The sequence below is a fragment of the Mirounga angustirostris genome, unplaced genomic scaffold, assembly GCF_029215605.1.
Source record: "Mirounga angustirostris isolate CCGP_5_RB_7025 unplaced genomic scaffold, mMirAng1.0.hap1 SCAF_17, whole genome shotgun sequence".
Taxonomy (NCBI): Eukaryota; Metazoa; Chordata; class Mammalia; order Carnivora; family Phocidae; genus Mirounga; species Mirounga angustirostris.
The window spans coordinates 38,672,006-38,694,160 of record NW_026991725.1 but is presented as its reverse complement, the minus strand read 5'-3'; the positions used below and the strand labels follow the sequence as shown (position 1 = coordinate 38,694,160).

The window sequence follows — 22,155 nt, the reverse complement described above, 5'->3', positions numbered from 1 at the left end:
AGCAGCTCAAGGCCAGCCCCCTTTCCCTTACCTGTCTCACTCCCTGACCTGCCCCTCTGGGCCATCACCAACCTGGCTTCGTCCCCACAGAGCAGCTGGTGGCCCAGAAGGTGGGAGGCACGCGGCGGGTGGCTGTGGCGGGCCAGGGTCAGGGTCCTTGGAAGGGAGGCGGATGCTGACACGGCCCGTCGATGTGGTCCTGCCCTGCTGGAGCCAGGGGAGCGTGGGATGCCAGTCCCTCTCTCAGCTGATCAAGATCTGAGCCACGGCCTGGCCACTTCTCCCCCAGAGCACTCGGCCCCACCCCAGTGAATAATGCCGCTCGCCTCCTGGAGCCGGCCCTCACTGGGCTTTGATGATTTGGGGGGTAGCATGAATGGATGGAAGACAAGGAAGGCTTACAGACCCAGCCACCCAGGCGTGGAGCCTAGAAATGGTTACATTGCTGGTGGGAGGTACCTTTCTAATTTACCCTTTGTCCCCCAGCCTCTCAGTACCAGCCTTCCAGGTCTCCAAACCTATCCTTGACTCTCACGATCCCCTTCCAGGGCCTGGGGCTGGGGCAAGGCTCCTTCCCACCCCACCCCAACCACAATAATAATTAACCCCAATGAACCTCAGCACATAAAGATATGGATTGCAGAAGGGAGGAATCATCGCTGCCCCAGGGTGGGGAACTCCAGAGGTCCCAGGAAGGCCAAACCCAGCATCATCTAACGCCATCCCTTCACACACACACACCCCATTTGTGCCTGAGTAGGTCCACAGGCACCCCATCTGTTGGGGCCTGGGAGGAGGGCTCACCCATCTCGAATTTGGACCAGTGTCGTCTTCATCATCTATTGTTTTTTTTTTTTTAAGCTTTTATCTCCTTCCATTCTCCTGAGCCTATTTTCCTAATCTTTCCATTCATCCACCTATTCATTTATTCACCCAATGTTTACTGAACACCTACTATGTGCCACACACTGTGTGAGGCCCCAGGGAATGGGTGTTGTCTGAAGAACAGGAAGGACCCGTGTCCCTGACAAGCCCTGTCCCCTTCTCCATCAGGCAGCCTGGTTTGACTCACGCTGGTCGGTCCATCAGCTGGTAAACAAGGTGCTGTGCTGGGCATGATGAGTGTGTGTCGGGTGGCAGGTTGGAAGTTACGGAGGAAGCTCAGGGAAACATAAGGAAGTTGTGTGTGGGGTGCGTGCCCTCAGGAAGCCCACCATGCATTGGCGGTGGGCAGAGACTGCTATTTATGTGACCCTCTCTCCCTGGGCACAGGAAGGCAGTGACCCCGAGTCTGCCTTGCTGAGGTTGGGGCTGCATGCCCCGATTCTGGCCGGTGGGATGCGGACAGAAGTGACATGTTCCACCTCCAGACTTGGAGCTAAAACTGTCTTTTCACATTTTCTCTTCCACCCCCAGCCCCCAGGCGTCATTATGGGTTTGCCTATTTTGAGGACTGTGGCTATGAATATTTCTGCACGTTTCTTTGCATTTCTGTTGAGTGTTTACCTAGGGCATGCCTGTATTCAGAGCTTTATGAATACTCTGGGGTCTTTCCATATGACCCCGTCACCAGATGGAAGGAGCCTGAACCCCCAAGTCACCCCTTGGGGCGGGGCCCGCTGGCCCATATTGGACTGTGATGTGAGCAAGCAATAAACCTGCATTGTATTTACCGCTGAGATGTTTGGGGCTGTTTGTTACAGCAGCAGTGCGACTTACCTTGACTAATGCAGGCAGATGACCCAGGAACATGCTGAATCCTACGATTAGGTCACAGGGCACGAGAGGGACCACTGACAGGCAGCGCATGACAACAGGGGTCTAACGCTAGCTGGTAGATGAGGTCAGAGCAAGGGACAGACACCGTGAGTGGGAGCACCCGGCAAACAGTAGGTGCTCAATAAAATTGGTGGCACGAGTGAAATACGTGGGAACACTGGGAAGGCTTTGTAGGGGTGGCTGAAGTCACCAGCGCCCTGGAGGATGGGTGGGTTTTAGACGGGGTGCAGGAGTAGAAACCGCTACCTGGGAATGAAGACGGAGGTGAGAGGGGGGTAACAGCTTCCCAGGCTCTCTGAAGTCAGTGAGCAGCCACTCTGGCCAGAAGCAGAAGAGTAGTCAGAGATGGAGCCAGAACTTGGAGGCCCTCAAAGCCAAGCAATTTAGACCTCAGGCTGCCGGTCAGTGGTCTCCAAAGCGGGATGTGCACAACTATTGGGGTGAAGGAAAAATATTAAAATGCCCATTGATATTTATCTCACTCTTTTTTTTTTTTTAAGATTTTATTTATTTGACAGAGAGAAACACAGTGAGAGAGGGAACACAAGCAGGGGGAGTGGGAGAGGGAGAAGCAGACTCCCTGCCAAGCAGGGAGCCCGACGCGGGACTCGATCCCAGGACCCTGGGATCATGACCTGAGCCGAAGGCAGTCGCTTAATGACTGAGCCACCCAGGCACCCCTATCTCACTCTTTTAAATGCCTGTGTTTTGTATATATGAAGCTACTAAGCTCAGAGAGGTTGAGTAACTCACCCAAAGCCACACAGCTAGTAAGCATGTCTGACTCCAAAGCTGTGCTCTTCACATATGCTAGGCTTATGCAGAAAGGTGAGGGGTTGGATGGGGGCAGAGGCAGGTCTAGGGCAGGCTGGCTGGGAGGAGTAGAAATAGGCCCCAGCCCTGGTTGTCTCTGCCTTGGCAGTAGGACAACGGCCCACTGTGGGCAGAGGTCAAGGAGCCTGTCCACGCCTGCTCACTGGGCCCCTGGGGCCTGGTGAGAGAAGCCATGCAGGGAGCCTCAAAGGTGCAGACCTGGCTGGCCCATCACCCAGAGCTTTTTCTCACAATTAATTCTCACTCCCATGAGCAGGATCCTGGGAGCCAGGAGAGGGAGGACGTGGGGCTGAGAGGTCAGGCTGGCCTGACAGAGGGGAATGGGGAAGAGTCAGGCCGATCAGGGGCTTCTCCCACCCCCACATGCTCAACTGCTAACCCCCGCCCCCGCCCCATGGCCAAGGGAACAGAGACTCCAGCCCCAATCCGGTTTTCCCACATTTCACTCTTGCTGCATTTATGGGTGACATCTACCTTCCGATTTTTACCTCTTAAACAAACAAACAAGCAAATAAACAAACAAAATTCTTACCAATTAGAAAAATAAAGCAAACGTTTTAATTAAAATGGAATATACATACAGAAAAATGCACCCCTAATAGCAGTATAACATGATGAATTTTTATAAAGGGTAACTAACACCCAGATCAAGAAACAAAACATTTACCAGCCCCCAGAAGCCCTTATATGACCCCTTGTGGTCACTAACCCCATCAGTAATGGCCATCCTAAGTCTGTTTGTGAATTTTATACGAATGGAATCAAATGGAGTCTGTGCTCTGTTGTGTCTGGCTTAGTTCTACGCCAGGTTTGGGCTGTATGATACACCCCGGCATGCATATTCCATATTTTATTCATCGTTGTACTGTTGGAGGATATTTGAGTTGTCCCCAGGGTTTGCCTATTTGGAGGACTGTGGCTATGAATGTTTCTTTGCATTTCTGTTGAATGCATACCTAGGGCATGCCTGTATTCAGAGCTGTAATAAAACTCTTTCCATTTAAAATGAGAATCTGCCTTCCTGTTTTGTTTTTGCTTTTGTCAACTCTACTGACGTATAATTAACTATAATAAAACGCACCCATTTTGAGGGTGCAGGTCGATGACTTTAGATCAACATATACACCCACGTGAATATGACCACAGTCAAGATACAGAACATTTCCATCCTCCCAGAAAGTTTCCTCATGTCCCCTTGCAATTATTGTTCCCCACCCACTCCTCCCTGGGCAACCACCGATTTGAATTCTATCGCCATCTATTAGTTCTGCTGTTCTTGAACTTCCTATAAATGGAATCCATACAGTAAGTACTTGTGTGTTGTCTGGCTTCTCTCCCTCAGCATTCAGTCTGTGGGATTGTGTCAGTTCATCCACACAGTTCGTCTGCCCTGTTTGCCCGTTCCAGATGCTCCTTTATATTCTGTGTGTTTTTTTGAATGTATCCATTTGTTCATCCATTCTCCTGTTGGACATTTGGGCTGTTTCCAGTTTGGCTATAATGAACAACGCTGCTATGATCATCGAGACACACATTTTTGTGTGGACACATGTTTTTATTTCTGTTGGTTGAATAGCTGGGAGCTGCCTTGTTGGGTCATAGGGTAAGTGTAGATTTAACCTTCCAGGAAAAGGCCAAACTGTTTTCCAAAGAGGTAGTACCAACTTGTCCTCTCCTCAGCTGTGAATGAGCGGTCAGTTGCTCCACATCTCCTCGCCAACCTTTAGTGGTGCCTGGCTATTTACATTGAGCCATACAGTAGGTCTGAAGGGTTACCTCACTGGGAGTTTTAATCTGCATTTCCCTAAAGACTAATGATGTTGAACATCTTTTCATGTGCTCATTAGCCATTTGTACATTTCCTTTGGTGAACAGTCTATTTCAGTCTCCCTGGTTTTCTGGTTTTTTTTTTTTTAACAGATTTTATTTATTTATTTGATAGAGAGAGAGAGAATGAGAGAGAGCACAAGCAGGGGGAGCAGCAGAGGGAGAGGGAGAAGCAGGCTCTCTGCGGAGCAGGGAGCCCGATGCGGGGCTTGATCCCACAACCCTGGGATCATGACCTGAGCTGAAGGTGGACATCCAACCCACTGAGCCATGCAGGCATCCCTCAGTCTTCCTGATTTTGATTTCTTCCTCTCCCTTCCTACAGTGCCCCTCCCCTGCCATCTACATCCTCAGTACCCTCCTGTTTCAGGGTACTGAAACAGTCTCCAAACTAGTCTCTTGCCCTCCAGTGGGCTACTCCACTGTGCCCAATGACCCTTCCTAAACACACTACACAAGTCACTCCCTTGTTCTAAAGGCTGCTATGGCTCCCCAAGTCTGCAGGAACAAGCCCCCATCTTTCAGTCTGCCATTCTCTGTGCCTCCAGCACCCGGTCCCAGCCTTTCTTTCCTGCCTTCCCTAATAATCTCCCAACCCTCTCTATGTCTTGATGACCTAGAATGCCTTGTTCTCTTCCTTCTCAGGCAGGTTTAAATCTGTTCTAAATCAAGTCCGCCTCTCTCCAGGGAGGCTGCCAGCCAGCCCCACCTATGGGGATTCCTGGCTCCTGGAGCTCCTCTAACACACATTTGCCTCTGCTCCTGTTTCACACTCAGCATTTGCTTCCTACAGTGTCACTTAGATATCCAGAGGGAAGCGAGGGGCTTCTTGGTACTTTCTTCCTACCTTGGTAGGAAGTTTCCTAGTTTATGTGATAAAAGCCATGGAATGCCACCTTTATAAAATTGTATTATCATACTGTATATTAATACCAAATATGCTTTTAAAAATTGTACACGTCCCCTCCCTGAAAATTCTAGTATATCTGGGAGGGGGGCACTTGGAAGTAGGGTAGGGTCGGGGAAAGGTACCTCCTCCTCTGTTTTAAGAATCTGATATAAAGGGGCATCTGGGTGGCTCAGTCAGTTAAGCATCTGCCTTCGGCTCAGGTCATGATCCTGGGGTCCTGGGATCGAGTCCCACATCTGGCTCCCTGCTCAGTGGAGAACCTACTTTTCCCTCTCCCTCTCCCTCTGTCTCCTCCCTGCCCTCCCCCACTCATGCACTCTCTCTCTCTCTCTCACTCTCCCTCTATCTCAAATAAATAAATAAATAAATAAACCTTAAAAAAGAATCTGATTTAAACAAAAGATAATTGAATTTGGAGGAGACACCCTGGATTTGAGTTCTGGTTCTGCCATTTAGTAACTTTGGGGTAGGCGTTGGGCAGATCAGTTTATCTCTTGGGGACTCCATGGATTAGATGGGGATGATGACTTACAGAGTTGTGAGAAAAGATAAAACCTAATAAGGATATAGAAGCCAATGGTGAAACATACACGTGTGTGTCTGTGTGTGCGTGCCTACATGTGGTGAGACTTGGTCTATTAGATTGTAGCCCCTTAGAACACTGACCTGGTAAAGAAATCTTACCCTTTTATACAGAATCGGAGGGAGAAGCTCATAGGAATTCGTGAAGGAAGATGTCACGGCAGACGGCAGGAATCACTCATTAGTGTCCCTAACCTCCTCATAGGGCTGTCCACCACCTCTCTCCTCCTCCTGCTTTTCTTTCTCCTTCCCAAAGATCTCCTCTGGGATGCTGCTGTCTTCTCCCAGCCAGGCCTCATTTTGAAAGGGACTTCAGAATGAAACCAGGGGGAATGTAAAACAAAAAAGAGAAAGGAGAAGAGAGCTCCAGATGCCGAGAAGGGAGTCTGCAGAGCACAGGGACTTGTCCCTGAGGACCTTTAGCAGCTCTGGGTGGGGCTGCACTGATGGGAAGGGGCTGCTCCCAAGGCAGTGGGGGTGGGGTGGGTGCTGTTTGCTATGACCCTGGGTGCCCTTGAGCGAGTGGAATTGCAGAGGGATCCACCTGGAATGATGACTTCTGTGTGTTCTCTGTAGTTATGCCTTTCTCTATGGTTATTCCTTTTAGAGTTTCTCACTCCAAAAATCACTGGGCTGGAAAGTGATTCACCATTGTTAAAGTCAAGGACCAGAGGGTCACCCGCGCCCCATCTGGCTGGACGGAGTGAGTCCTTGCACTTTCTGCCCCGTGAATTCAAGAATGTTTATGTGCCAAGAACTGTTCTAGTTACTAAAGATGCAGCCTGAGCAAGATCGGCAAAGGTAAGGCCCTGCAGCACCAGTCTGTTGGTGGAGACAGACAGGTCAGGGTCCCATGTGGGACCGTCTAAGTGCTACTAAGAAAATACACTGGTTGGGGCGCCTGGGTGGCTCAGTCGTTAAGCGTCTGCCTTCAGCTTAGGTCATGATCCCGGGGTCCTTCCTGGGATGGAGCCCCGAGTCGGGCTCTCCGCTGAGCAGAAAGCCTGCTTCTCCCTCTCCCACTCCCCCTGCTTGTGTTCTCCCTCTCGCTGTGTCTCTCTCTGTCAAATAAATAAATAAAATCTTAAAAAAAAAGAAAAGAAAAGAAAAGAAAATACACCGGCTAGGGGATAAAAATGTTACAGCGGACTCCAGAGGGTGCGGGGACAGGAGAACGCGAGGAAGGTGTCTGAAGTCAGGCGGTCAGAGAAGGCCCTGGGTCGGGGGTGGGGGGGTGGGGGGGTGGGGAGGCGGGTTCCTCCATGGGGGTCGCCGCCGAGGCAGCCGGTGTTCCCTCCAGCCCCGGCCGGTTCTCGCTCCGGTGGCTTCCCCGCCGGCGCGCATCCGTCCCGCTCCCCCTGCGGCGTTTCTGGTCTCTCCCGCCTGGCGGATGCCCCCGGGTCGGGCCGGGTGGCCGCCGCGCACCGCAGGAGGAGCTCGGCTGCCCAGCAGGCACCGTGACACCGCGGGCGGCTGGCGCGTGACTCCGCCCCGGCCCGCCCCTGCTCGCGTCGTGCGCCTCGCGGGCCGCCGCAGACCGTCCCCGAGTCCTCCTGGGTCGCCCTGGTGGCCGCTGGGCGCGCGGAGCTCATGGAGCCGGCTCGGGGCGCCCCTCGGGGGAACGGCGGCGGCGAGGCGCTGCTGGGCGAGCTAGAGGCGCTGGTCCGGGACGTGGAGAGGGCGAGCTCGTGGTGGGAGCGCCGCGGCGTGGACTGCGCCATCCTCGGGCTCAGCCTCCTCGCCTTGCCGGCCGGTGAGGAGCACGGGACAGGGTGACAGGGGGCCGGGCTGCAGCTGCGGAGCGGGGTGCGGGGTGGGGTGGTGGAGAGGCTGGGGACTGGGGCTGGGGGAGATGGTGCTTGCCGAGGACCCCAGGAATGAGGGGTTCACCCCAAATCCGAAAGTCTGGCTGCAGTGTCCTGCCCTATGTCCCCAGAGGATGGGGCACTGGAGGAGGGAGAAGTTCTGACGGCCTGAAGGGCGGTGGGGGTGGGGGGGAGTTGAGAGGGATGAGAGGGACTGGGGGACGGGGGGATGTTCCATGGGGGACACCAGGGATGGGGTTTCCTGTGGACCTTTCCCGGTTGCGATCTGCCTCACTCTGCCTGTGGCAGCCCCCAGGCACCTGGCCCAATTTAGCCTGGGCTCTAGGGGTAGGGGCCAGGGTGTTTGGGCCCAGGTGTCCAAGAGCTGGAGGAAAACCCTGCCCCCCTCCTATCTCCCCATCCCCACTCTCCCTCCTCCATACAGGGTTCTTATGCCTGCGCTCTGAGAATGTCCTGCTCCTTGGGCTGGGCATCACCATCCTGGGTGTGTCCCACTACACACTCACTGTCAAGGGCAGCCACCTGGCCACTCACGGGGCGCTCACAGAGTCCAAAGGCTGGAGCAAGTTCTGGGAGCTTTTCTTTGTGGAGGTGAGCCTAGTTGGGGTAGAGGTGACTGCTGGTACTGTGTGCGCAGATCTCACTGTTCATTTCTCTTTTTTGCAATGCCATCGTTGTCAGGGGTGTGCAGCTGTGTGTGTGTGTGTGTGTGTGTGCACGGCCCCCAGCCCTTGAGAGGGTGCTCACACTGGTGGGTAGAGAGCTGCATGAGGAATGGATGTGTGTCCACCTACGGCAGTGGACCTGGCCTGGGAACCCCTGTTTCTCCAGGGGGCACGTCCTTGCCTCTCCGTGGCACTGGACCGAGTGGTGATAGAGCTCCTCCTCCTACAGGACACCTGTCCTGGTTACAACCTTTGGGGCCTCCTGGTTTCACGGTCAGGGAGTAAAATGTGAACCCCGGACAGAAAGGGAGGGGAAGCAGGGGCCTGACAGTGTCCCAACTCTGGAATGTGCACCCCTCTGATGCCTCGTGATGGCTGAGCCAGCCTGAGGAGCCCCTTTCTCTCCTGATCTTTGATTCCCCTGAACTTCTACTCCCTCCTCTTTCTGCCTCACCCTTTTCCCCTATGGGCAAAGCCAGAGGCTTCCGACTAGGTTGTCCTCTCTGGACTGCTGTCAGGCCTTTCCGGTTCCTCTGTGCAACTTGCCTCCTCCCCGCCCCCTCCCAGGTAGACCCTCACCTGGTCACCCAGGTCCCTTATGAACAAATATGAAAGCTGGCACCGGAAGAGTCCTTTTCTGTCCACGGCTTACCATGACCAATTAACTCAATTATTAACTTGATATAACTTTAGAAAAAATATATTTTATTTATTTATTTGTCAGAGGGATAGAGAAAGAGCGAGCACAAGCAGAGGGAGTGGCAGAGGCAGAGGGAGAAACAGACCCCTCCCGCCCCCCAAGGAGCAGGGAGCCCGATGCGGGATCATGACCTGAGACGGAGGCAGACGCTTCACCGACTGAGCCACCCAGGCTTCCCGAACTTTATATAACTTTATTAAGGCCTCTATAACTATGTGCACGTGCAGACCCACAGATGACATTTCATACGGTTACGCATTTCCTACCTAGGGCTCTCCATTCCCCCATTCTCCCCTTCCTCTCCTCTCCCACCTGCACACATTTCTAAAGTGCTAACAAGAGGAACCTTCAGGTTCCCGATCCTCACGGTCCATTTCAAGTCACTTCCCTTCCCCGGGAAGCCCGGGGTGCTGGTGCTAGCTAGACTCTGAGGCCTGGGGCCGAGGTCAGATGCCCCGTAGCTTGTCATCACGGGAGGGGAGAAGCTGGGGACACAACGGGTAGGATGAGCTCTGTGTGGACTTTTCAAAGCTGTCCTGAGTGCCAGGAGCCCCGGGGGGCAGCTGAGAGTAAATAGGTGTGGAGTTTGGACTAAGTTGCGACAGGGGATTTGACTGTAGAGAGGTGACTGTGTTCCCAGACTTCCCTGCGCAGCTGAATGACCTGGAGGCCCAGGCTTATTGGAGGAGAGCGCCCCGGCCCCTCTCTTCCCCAGGCTCCCCAGGTGGATCTGATACCCACCAAAGTTTGAGAACCCCTGGCTTCAACTCCGGGGAACGAGGGAGCTATGGTGGATGCCAAGCGAAGGCAGGGAGCTGGGGACACGTCCCCTGAGAAGCTTCCCAGGTACCCCAGCTGAAGAGCTGGTACAGAATCAGTGCCTGACCCGCCATGAGGGACCGAGGCACCTTGGTGGCTGCAGGCTGTCTTGTCCCCATGAGCCCCAGGGCTGTGGCCTCATCTTTGCCTCTTGGTAAGTTCAGCTCTTGGCACAGGGCTGTCAGTATATGTTGACGATGACTTTGCAAGTGACGTGGGGACAAGGTCCAGGGAGAAGCCAGCTATTGGAGGGTCACCGACTAGAGGCCCGAGAGTCCCTTGTGGTGGGGGAGGCTTGGTTCTGCAGGGCGTGCTTTTCTGCCCCCCACAGTGTGGTTCTGGCTATGCCCCTGGGGAGGGTCTGGTTTCCAGTGTGGGGCAGGGGATGGCTCAGTCTCTCCCTCCCCCTGGCATTAGTGGGGCAAGTGGAATCCTTGGGGCGGGTGCCAGTCTTGGCAGCCAGGCAGGGGCCGGCGTTGGGGCATGGCTGTGGAAACCACAGGCCCAGCCCACCGGCCTCCTGACCTGGGGCAAGTTACTCAATTCAGTGTTGGCTTCCTCGTCTAATAAACAGGGGTCATAACGTCACTGGCCTGGTGGAGCCAGCGCGAGGCTTAAATGGGACCATGGAGATCTGGATTTAGGGCCTGGGCCTGACTCTTGGATGCTCACCAAGTGTTGGCGTTGCTTTTTTTTTTTTCTGGAGGGAACATGAGGTCAGCTGCAAGGAGAGGGTTAGCAGTTTTGTTCCTGTCCGTTAGTGCTGTTTGTGTTTAAGAGAAAGCTTTCTGCATTGTGCAAAGCTGGACAGATGGAGTGTGTGAGTGTGTGTGTGAGTGAGTGAGTGGGTGAGTGTATGAATGTGTTGAGGGCACCGTTTGCTGCGGCGCTGGCCCACCCCTGTTCACGTGGCACAGAGGGCAAGTTCTTGCTGCCCGGGAACCTCCTGGACCCCTGATTCCCCACTTCTGCCGTGTCCTGTTGTCTTCTCTCTTTGATCCTCCTCTTGTTGGCTACCTGTGCTCTACCCAAACCTTGACCCCCAGGAGCCACCATCACTACAGAATGATCTAGTTCTCTAGTCTGGAGCCCCAGGTGCCAGCAAGGGCCATTGGTGTCCCTGGGCACCCAGCTTTGGCCAGGTTTGTCTCAGGGTCTGCTGGCTCGAGCTGGGGGTGGGACAAGGGCCTGGCCTCTCTGACCGCTTGGATCTGGGGGAGGGGCAGGCAGGATGGACAGGGCAGTGACACTCCAGTTGTCCTTGTTTCTTTGAGGTATCCCCAGTCATATACACCTGCCCACACTAGAGTGAACTTCCCTCTGAAGACCCACTTCTGGTCCGCATGAGAAAGTTCCATCCCTCCTGCTAGTGAGCTTCTGAGCCTCTTCCCCATCCACTGATGGCCCTGGCCTTCCCTGCAGGAGCACCTGCCCCTCTCTGTCCTAGGTTGTGTGACAGCACCGCAGGAAGGCGTGGGCAGTGCCATCCTTGGTTTAAATCCCGCAGCTTGGGAAGGATTGACTCCCCAGATCAGAGGGTTTAAGGACCTCCCTGTATTTCACTCACAATCAAATGCTTCCTAAGAGGGAGGGAACAGGTCCAGCCAGTCACTAAGCTCTTAGTGTGTCTCAACTTCAAATCCTCCTTCTAAAGTTGGCTTTGTGCTTGCGGGGGTGGGGTCACAGCTGGTCCAAGGGGAGCATGGGGAACCCCGGCTCTGCCCTGGGGGAGGGGACATCACACAGAGGAATGCCATCACCTTCGTTGGAGTCCCGTGTAGTGGTGGAAACAGAGCTCAGAAGCCCTAGCCGGTCCTGATTCTCGAATGTTCTCGAGTTCAGCGTGGCCATTATCTTCTGGATGTCTCTCTAACCTTTCCTCTGTCTGCACCCGAACCCTGAGGGGCATTAGTCTGAGTATGCCTGACTATGATTTTTAATTTTTTTTTTTTTTTTTTTTTTTTAAAGATTTTATTTATTTATTCATTAGAGACAGAGAGAGAGAGGCAGAGGGATAAGCAGGCTCCCAAGGAGCAGGGAGCCCGATGCGGGACTCGATCCCAGGACCCTGAGATCATGACCTGAGCCGAAGGCAGACGCTTAACCATCTGAGCCACCCAGGCGCCCGATTTTTAATTTTTTTAATTTAAAAAATTTATTCAGAGGGCAAAACTAGATCTGTAGTACAAAATATACTTTTGTGGAATAAACCACAAACTTTAGTTTCTAAATAATTATAGATTCACAGGACTTTGCAAATTTTTTGGACAAAGAGGTCGAGTGTACCCTTCATCCAGCTTCCCCCATTAGTTACATTTATATTCCTTTTTTTTTTTCAGATTTTATTTACTTTTTTATTTAGAGAGAGAGAGAGAGAGTGAGCAAGTGGGGGGAGGAGTAGAGGGAGAGGGACAAGCAGATTCTGCGCTGAGCATGGAGCCCGACACGGGGCTTGATTCCATGACCCTGAGATCATGACCTCAGCCTAAATCAAGAGTTGGATGCTTAAACGACTGAGCCACCCAGGTGCCCCTTTTTATATAACATTTATATTTATTATTTTTTTTAAAGATTTTTATTTATTCATCTGACAGAGAGAGAGAGACAGCGAAAGAGGGAACATAGGCAGGGAGAGTGAGAGAGGGAGAAGCAGGCTTCCCGCTGAGCAAGGAGCCCGATGCGGGGCTCGATCCCAGGACCCTGAGATCATGACCTGAGCCTAAGGCAGACGCTTAACAACTGAGCCACCCAGGCACCCCTATAACATTTAAATTTATATAAGTGACATTCGTATAAGTGTCCTTCAATAGCCAAACCAGGAAATTGAAATTGGTACTGTGTGTGTGTATGTGTGTGTGTTTGTGTGTGTATCTCTGCCATTTTATCATGTGTAGATTTGCAAAAGGGACTTGCAAGCAGCTCCCCACTCCACACCCCCCCACCGCCCAGCTTTGGTGTGGCTTCCTCAAGGATAAGTCCGAGGACTCTGGGAGGGGGGGACTCATGGCAATTCCGACTCGTGTGGATCTGTAGAGCCCAGCTGCTGGTGGCAGGGACTGCGGGGGGCTTGCATATGGCCCCTCAGAGGCAGAGGACCCCGGAGCCGGCCAGGCAGTCATGTGTGGATGGCAGCCCGAATGGGAGGACTGCAGCCTTGAGGGAGGGGCTCAGGGAGAAGAGGGCCGGGCAGTGGCTGCCCCCCTAGGTGAGGACGCCAGTTTGAGGGGGAGCTTCGGGGGCTGGGACAGCATCGGTCCAGGCTGAGTGGCGATGGCCGAGCAGTGCTCCCCACATCACCGATCTTCTCCTCCCTGCCAAGCCCTCCGCTGGGTGCTGGGGACACAACGGTGACCCAGACCCGCTTCTAGTTCCCCAAGGGCTCAGAGTCAGGTGGGGAAACAGATACACACGAATGACATGGAAATAATAAAAATCCTGATTATATCAGCGGACACTTACTGGATGCCTCCTGTGTATCTTATATGAATGATTGCAGTTAGTAGGCATGCCTCCCTGTGAGGTGGAGGCTGTTATTACCTTCATTTCGTAGATGAGGAAACACTGGTGTGGGAGGTTAAGTCGCTTGGCCAGCGCTCCTCGGCTGGTACGTGGTGCAGCCCGGGATGGGGGCAGGTGGAACGTGACATCGAGCAGGTGGTGTGCAGCCTGTGAGCACGGAGAGAACATGGCAGGGTCACGAGGCGATATCTCCAGACATCTTTGGCTGTTGTGACTGGTGTATGTGTGTGTGTGTTACTGGCCTCTGGTGGGTAGAGGCCAGGGGTGCATTTGGGATATACTTCGACAAGAAAAGAATTGGTTGTTTATCTGAAATTTGGATTTACCTGGGCGTCCTATACTTTATCTGACAAACCTATGGCTGAGGCCCGTGGAGCCCCAGAGGCCCCCACCACCCTGAAGCCAGCATGAAGGGACTGCTCAGCTCCTGGGAATCAGTGAGAGAGGTTCCAGAGGGAGCCCGGGGCCTGTCCTCCCTGAGGGCAGCTGGTCCGAGACAGCCAGATGCCTTTCTTTCCCATCTCGTCTGCACTTGCTGCCCCCGTCCCTGTGCCCCCCTCTGGAGTGATGCCCCCACGTGCTAGGCCGGCCATCCCCCCCCCCCGGAGCTGGAAACCTGGACATAGCCCTTGATCCCTCCTGCTCCTCCCACCCCTCCCCTTCTCAGATCCTGTCCCCCATGCCTGCCCGTCCCATTCCAACAGCTTGCAGCCCATCACCTGTCTCGTCCTGTCCCTCCCCTTCCAATCCAGTAGAATGACCTATTGAAAACCCAACTTTGCACCATAATTTTATTATGATACGTTTTAATCCTGCAAAGTATTGTTTGTTTAAAAAAATAAAATAAAATATTCAAGGGCACGTAAGAGATCAAGGGCCTCCCTTCCGTCCCAGGAGGAAAATGGGAAGCTGGGGGGTGAGGTCGGAAGAAGACCCATCACTGCGGGCTTCTCGAATTCTGAATTATGTAAACGTATTACCTATTCAAAAAATAGGTTTTTTCGAACCACCACCTTAGCTATTAATTACCTTTGGCCCCCGGCCCAGGTCTGAGGATGCTTCAGTGCACAGACAGCTAAGTGAAGGAATAAGTGACTGATGAGAGACTTGGGGTCCCTGATGCTTAGCGGAGGGAAAGTGTCAAGAGGACTTACAATGGCACCTGCCCCATGCACACTCTGGCCACTTGAATCGCCTGAGTGCTGCTAAGAGATTGGGGCCCTTAAGTCTCTGTGAAGGGCAAAGAGCACGGTGACATCAAGAAGTAACACCAGCCTTGAGGCACCTGGGCTGGCCCAGCTGGTGGGGCGTGGGCCTCTTGATCTCAGGTTGCGCAGAGAGATTACTTAAAAAAAAAAAAGGAAGAAAAAGCAACACCAGCCGTGGGGCTTCTGGAACTCTCCTCCGGTCTGCGTGTGGAATCCTCTTGGGCGGGACCTCTGCCTAATCCTTGAGAGCAGAAAGTCTGTTTTCCAGCTCCCTGTGCAGCATTTGGCCCCTGCCCCTGCCCTCCAGCCAGTGGGTGTCCATGGGCGGGAGCCACGCTGCAGTCTGCGTGTGGTCTTCTCTCCCAGCCCAAATCCACCCCCTCCTTTCCTTTATGGAAGGAACATCCAGATGGGAGTGAGAATTCCAGTGTTATGGAAATAGCCCCAGATCTGTTCTGATTTGTGTAAAAAGGCCAACCACACACAGACTCCGGAAGTGTGCGCTGAGTCACGTGGAGCTCAGTCCCCCTCCCCCCATCCTGGGGTCCGGCCACGTGGCTGAGTGGCTGACCGGGGACCCCGCCAGGTCCCTGGGGGCTCAGTCCTCCTCAGGTGCCAGGCCGTTGGTGGCATCACGGCTCCGAGTGTGGTGAATTGTCGGTTTGTCTGTGTGCAGAGGTGGACCTCGTGCCGGAAGGAAGGGCAACTTTGTCCCCATGCAGCCTGCAGGTTCCATTGGCCCTTGGAGCAGAAGTGCACGGAGGAGCGAATCAGAACAGTTGCTTCTCAGGGCTCCTGGGTGGCTCAGTATGTTAAGCGTCTGCCTTGGGCTCAGGTCACGATCTTCTGGTCCTGGGATCTGGGATCGAGCCCTGCGGTGGTCTCCCTGCTCAGCGGGGACTCTGCTTCTCCCTCTGCCTCTCCCCCCAACTCGTGCTCTCTCTCTGTCTCTCAAATAAGTAAATAAAATCTTTAAAAAAAATATGGTTTCTTTAAAAAAAAATAAAAAAAGAAAAACAGTTGTTTCTTCCAATTACATGGGATAGAACCTTGAAGCTCAAGACACACTTGCAGGCCTTGGACAGAGGCAGGCTGGCCTCTGAGGACGTCCCGCCAGACCCCAGCTGCAGCCCCCGAGCCCGCTGCGGATAATTCGAACCAGCCACGGGGCCCCAGTGGGTGCGTGCCCTGGAGACCAGCGGGCCTGGAAGAGATGTCACTTCAGCTGACACTGCCCACCCTGTGCAGCCTCCCCCAGGATCTGTCCCTCTGTGAGGTTACAAAAACAGTGAGCAGAATTCATCCCCAGGCAGGTTACCTCACCCAAGAGCAAAGCACTTTGTCCTGCTTTCATGGACTCCACAGCAAGGCTGTGCAGGCTGGGCATTTGCCTTCCAGCATCTGCCTCCTGGCTTGGCAGATCGGTCTCTTATAAAACTGCGTTGGTCACGTCACTGGCTGTGCCCCTTGGAGTCCTTCAGCGGGAGCTTCCAGCTCCATTTTCACACCATTTCAGTCTCTGCAGACGGAGCATGAAGACAATGTCATTCTTGATTTGTCTTCTCCTGGCTTTGCCTCTGCTGCCTGGACCCAGAGCCCGGGTTCCTGCTCCCCTGCAGTTGGTGGCTCATCTCAGGGGTCTTATGGCTTACCTTGGGGGGCTTCTGGGTTCCAATCCTCCCTCTGCCACCTTCCTAGCTGAGTGACCTGGCGTGGTCACGTGGCCTCTCCCTGTCTCAGCTTCTGCTTCTGTCAACTGTGGATCATAATGCCACTGACCCGCTAGGCTTGGAGGACAAACAGATCACACTTGCAAAGCACAGGACATGGAGCGTGAGGCTCACCGTGATCGGAACTGGCAGCCTCTTCGATAAAATTTGCAGAATCTTCTGGCCTGGATAAAATTTTGGAGGAGGCTGACATCTGCATTTCAATTTGCATATATCTGCATAAGACACACCTTAGTGCCTCTTTGGCATTCAGAATGACTGTCCTTCTTGGAGTCCCAGAGCTGCTGTCCCACTGCTCGTGGGCAGTTTGGAAGAATCCCATGAGGGCAAGGATGCGTGCCAGAGCAGTCACCCCTGGAGAGAAGTTCACGCTCAGCCCCCACCGGGGCGCCTCACCCTAGGTGCCACCCTCCTGGACAGACCACTCCTGCACCCCTCCCCTCGCTGCTGGGGGGGTCAGGATGTAGAGCAGTGCTGTGAAGGTACAGATGTTTCCAAGAGAAACAGGCACAACATAATTGCGGTTGGAGCTTTACCTGCATCACGCCCAATCCTCCGACAGCCCCCTTAGGCTTGCAGGCTTGCCTGGGTGGTCAGTGGCAGAGTGGCAACTGGGGCTGGCTTCCCACCTCCAAACACTTAGCATCGCCACACCGAGTGGATGCTGTCACTCTGCGGTCACGGAGACCCGAGCGCTGATGGTCTAGTTAGCTCGGGGGTGTAGGGCAGGAAGGCCCTGGAAACACAGCATCCTGGGGGGGAGGTGTGTTCTTGAGGCTCGCAAAGGTCCTGCTTTGCTTGATCATGCCTGCCATGGGCCCTGGTGCCCTCTCTGCCCCCCTCCTCTAGGTATGCTTGGCCTTCAGCGCAGAGTACGCTAAGTATGGACACGTCAAGATACACCATGGTTATACCAATGTGCTGGGCCTGGGGGACTCGAGCACATGGAGACTGCCTTGCCTCAACCGCTTTGTGTACATGTTCCTTTCTCCTCTTTTGATCCCCGTCATAACTCCACTGGTGGCAGTCGGTGAGTATGCCAGGGCCGTGCCCTGCAAGAGCAGGTTCCCCACTTCCCTTCCCCTCCTGACTTCCTGGAGGCTGCTTGTGGAGGAAGCTGGGAGCCCCGAGTTAAGACCAGAAACTTTCTGAGACAGCCAGGCAGGGTGGAAGGAGCCTTGGACCCAGGGCCAAGTCTGGCCCTGCCACTTATTGGCTGATGACCACAGGCAGGTAACGGACCCACTCTGACTCAGGTTCTTACCTGGTCCTCAAGGGTGGTGTGAAGGCATCACGAGGTCCTAGATGTAAAAATACTTCGCAGATGTCTCGTGCTATATTGCATGCTAGGGATCGTAATATTATGGGAACAATATCATTTGGTGGAAGGAGGGGCTGGAGGGCAGCCCAGCCTGGGTCCCAGCCCTGGATGGCACTTACCACTTCCTAGCAGAGTGGCCTTGGTCAAGTTGCTTAGTGCTCTGCTTCCTTATCCATGAAATGGGCGAACGTCCTTTTCGGGGCTGTGAGGATGAACGGATTGCCCTAGTTAGCACGCTAGTTAGCACCCGTGGACCAGCAGGGAGCCGGTTTGTGTGGGACCTGAACCTTGCCTTCCCTCCCAGCCCCACACTCAATTTCTTGCTCCCTCTGGCAGAGCGGCTGAGGAAGGTGGAGCTCAGCTTGGCTATGCGCACACTGGGCCTGATTTCCCTGGGCCTCTATGCTCACTACTGGCTACTTCTGAACGTGTCCGGCTTCAGGGGCCCCGGCTCGGCCCTGCTCTGCATGTTCATCACCAGATCCCTGCTGGCCCACCCTTACCTTCATGTCAACATCTTCCAGGTGAGGCCTCCCCGACCTTGAACGCAGGCTAGACCCCTAGTGTTCTAGGGAAAGAGAGAGAGGCATTCCCCCCACCTCCCACCCCAACTTCTCTGTGGGTTATCACAGAGAGTTTGGGTTTCAGGTAAAGAATGTGCTTCTCTTCAACACTGGCTGCCATTCACATGTGGATGGAAGATTTAAGAAACTTTTATGCCTAGGGCACTTGATTAGGTCCTGTGGAGACACAAGTGGTTAGGACCCCATCTCCCGCCCTCGGGGCACTTACTGGGATAGGCCCAAGTGATGTGAGCCGTGGGCCATCACTGAGGCCCCAGCGCAGGCCACGAGACAGGAGGAGCCAGAGATGGGAGGTCTCCAGGGGAGGCCAGGGGCTCAGCACTCAGATCCATAGGGATGGGTCCCTGTTCCCTGGACATGAAGACAAGACGGATGAAGGTGAGAGCGTCCTTCATGCCCGCATCCCAGCTCCGGCCACGCTCATCTCAGAGTGCGAAGCTGTGCGTGCTGCCCGGGCTGCCCGGCTGCCTGCCTGTCCTGCTAGAGCGGACGCTCCCGTTCACTTCCAAATCCCTTGGAGGAGGCACTTATCCATACTTGTTGAATGAAAAATTACACAGACTTGACCTTGAACCCTGAGCAGGATTTTGATTAGTGAAAAGAGAGCAGAGAAGGGTCTCTCCAGGCTGAGACAAAGGCATCGTGGCATGAGAGTGGTGGGCATGTCAGGATCATGGGGTCCAAGGGGTATCCAAGCCAAGCCCCTCATTGTACAGATAGAGAGAGAGGCCCAGAGATGGGTGAGATTGAGCTCAGAGCACAGACAGGAGAATCCCAGCCTCCTCTCGCCTCTCCAGGTCCCGCCAGAGGTCCCCAAGTGGTAGGTGAGGATGTCCAGGGCAGGGCAGGGAGGCACAGGGCTGCCCGGCCTAGGCCTAGGGTGTGACCCACGTGTCTGTCACAGCACATTGGGCTGCCCATGTTCTCCCGGGACAAGAAGCCCCGGCGGATTCACATGATGAGCCTGGGTGTGCTGAACCTGCCTCGGCTGCCAGTGCTGGACTGGGCGTTTGGCCACTCCCTCATCAGCTGCCACGTGGAACACCACTTGTTCCCCTGGCTCTCTGACAACATGTGCCTGAAGGTAGGTGGCGGTCGGGCCGGCAGGGTTGGGACGAAGGGACTATCTGAGGGCAGAGAGAAGTGAACCCCGGGTCCCCCCGCTGGCCTGGTCAGAGGTACGCTGGAAGGCCATCCCTGTGTCCAGGCAGCAGTGTGCGTTTCCGATCAGAGACAGGTGGGTTCCTTACTAGCACTGTGACTCTGGACAAGTTAACTGAATGCCTGGGAGCCTCAGCTTCCTCATCTGGACGATGAGAGTAAGCGGTGCTTGTTGGCATGCTTTAAGGATGAAATGAGATGGATCTGACATGCTGGGCATGCAGTACGTGCTTGGCAAATGGGGAGCTACAGTTTTTATCCCCTATGCCAAGGGGAACTGTCATACAGTTGGGCACCCTGCGGGGGAGGATGTGGGGGAGAAGCCCCTCCCCACCCCTTTCCCTTGCCTTCGGCGGGGGGGGGGGGGGCAGGAATTCTCCCTGCCCCTCCGCTCCTCTAGAGCATCACGGAACAAGGCAACAGGAGCTGGGGCTGGGAGGAGGAAGGGCCGCCCATGGGGAGGGGGCTGTCCCCAGTCCTGGCTCAGCTGACCCTCCTTCTGTCCATCTTCTGGCAGGTGAAGCCCGTGGTGTCCCGGTTCCTCCAGGAGAAGCAGCTGCGGTACAACGAGGACTCTTACCTGGCTCGCTTCAGGCTGTTTCTCAGTCACTATGAGGAGTTAATGGTGCAGACCCCTCCCATCACCGAACTGGTGGGATTGCAGTGAGGGGGTGCCGCACAGTCACCCTGCACCCCTTCCCTGACCCAACCCTAGCTCTCTTGCTTCTGCTGGCCTGCCCTCACTCCAGGAGGGCCTGGGCCCTCCCCTAGTGTGGTGGCTGGGTTGCTGGTGGTGGAGTGGGGAGGCACTGGGGGCAGTGAGGTGGAGCGCCCCGGCTGGGATTTCTGGGGATAACCTGTCTTGCTTGCTCTTCTGGGTTTTGAGGGGTATCTGGGGGAAAGAACTAATAGTGGCTGGGCATTCTGGTCAGTGTGGACCTCAGCCAACCTTATCTCAGGGCTAAACAGCTGGATTCCTCCTGTGCTGTGTCTGAGCCTTGGTAGGGTTAAGGGAAGGTGCTGGGGGGAAAGGAGGGGTCCTGGGCAGGGGGAGGCAGGGAGAGAGAAGGGCCAATCCCTCATTTAGGGCCTCCCGAGTGCCAGGAGAGCCTATGTGTGGCTGGCCACCGCTTCTTCCTGTGTCCTTTGAGACTCTGTCTGCTAAGGAGCCCTCTGCCCAGGGACCACAGGGAGAGGTTACTTTTGGCAGACTTTCCTGGTATCTCAGCCAGAGAAGCTTCTGCAAGACACAGGCTCGGCAGCTCCCAAGACCTGCACCATCAGTGAAATCAAAGTGTATGTATTTTGTGGGAAGAGCCCTCCGGGGGAAATAAGGGCATAAATAAGAGTGTAAATAGCTTTGAGCTTGACCTTGGCTAGTTCTAGAAAAAGTCTGCTTTGTTCCATGATGGTTAGTAGGGGTGGACCTGGAAGAACTATCAATTGCAAAGAGAAAAATTACTGGGAGGGTAGCCGAGGCTGGAGGGGGTGATGGGCTCAGTGTCTGGAGGACAGACAGTCTTAGAGGGGAGAGGAAGGAGGGCAGGGTGCAGATACAAGGGTTTGGAGTCAAGAGCAGGGCTTGGCTGTGAACAGGTGCCTGCAGCCTGGGAGGGAGGCAAGCATACAGGGAGTCACTGATGCCAGCCAGAGGAGAGAGGAGGTGTGCTGGAGACACCACTGAGAATCAGCCCAAAGCGGGCAGCCTGGAGCGAGGGCTGGGGGCCACCCTAACTAGTGGCTGGATGACGGCACAAGGAAGGGCCCAGCTAGAGACTGAGGGAGGGACAGAGAAGGAGGCCAAGCCTATGACAGGAGCCCAGAGCAGTTAGTCCAAAGCAGGGTTTCTTACATCAGAGTACTGACATCATGGCCAGATCGTTCTTTGTCACTGGGCCCTGTCCTGGGCATCCCAGGATGTTTAGCAGCATCCCTAGCTTCTACCCACGGGGATGCCAGGAACCCAAGTTGTGACAGTCAAAAATGTCTCCAGACATTGCCAACTACCTGTCTCCTAGGGGGCAAAATCATCTCTGGTTGAGAAACTGCGAGTCATGTTCTGAGCACACAACTGCCTTGTTTTTCAGTGAAGCCTTTGGACAGGGTGGAGGGCGTGCTGGCTCTGCTGGTGGGGAGGCTGAATGCAGCAAATGGGATGGGCAGAGGGGTTAGAGAGCAGGCCGCGCTGTCCTCTACGCCTGGTCCCGGTGGAGAACCCGTCTCTGGGGTGGCTCTGCTGCCCCTCCAGATCCATTTCCAACCCCCCTCTTCTTCTCCAACCTGCCTTCCTCTACAAAAGACCACAGCTTCTGCCCGGCACCCTTTCCTACAGCGAGGGCTCTTACTACTTCTGAAACTGCTCCTTCCTTCTGCTCCTTTGGGGCCTGGGGTGGTGATGGCTTCCAGTCTTTGCTAGCCAGGGGTGCTTCCCCATTCCCTTGATCCTGCCCACACCTCTGTACAAAGTTCCTTCATTAAACTCTTTTCAGCAGCCCTTCTGAGCGTGCCATCTGTTTCTTGCTGGGAGGTGGACTGATAGAGCCGAGTTTTGGATCCAAGCAGCCTTCTTGGAACAAGAAAGGGTTGGCAGCCTCCCCAGCCTACTGCTTTGCTATACGTTATTACTGCTCTTTTGAAATGCATTAACAGCTCAGAAATGGCCCTCAGGTCTGGGAATGTGATGAATCAAA

At 54.5% G+C, this 22,155-nt stretch overlaps 1 protein-coding gene across 1 annotated transcript; it reads left to right on the top strand.

Annotated features, from left to right (window-relative positions):
* Positions 1 to 7,443: 7,443 nt before the first annotated feature.
* Positions 7,444 to 21,959, top strand: FADS6 (fatty acid desaturase 6). Its single transcript, XM_045888510.3, has 6 exons — positions 7,444 to 7,685; positions 8,183 to 8,349; positions 17,249 to 17,429; positions 18,057 to 18,244; positions 19,209 to 19,388; positions 19,983 to 21,959. The coding sequence occupies exons 1-6, from the start codon at positions 7,523 to 7,525 to the stop codon at positions 20,130 to 20,132; spliced, it is 1,029 nt and encodes a 342-aa protein (XP_045744466.1). The 5' UTR covers positions 7,444 to 7,522; the 3' UTR covers positions 20,133 to 21,959.
* Positions 21,960 to 22,155: the final 196 nt, after the last annotated feature.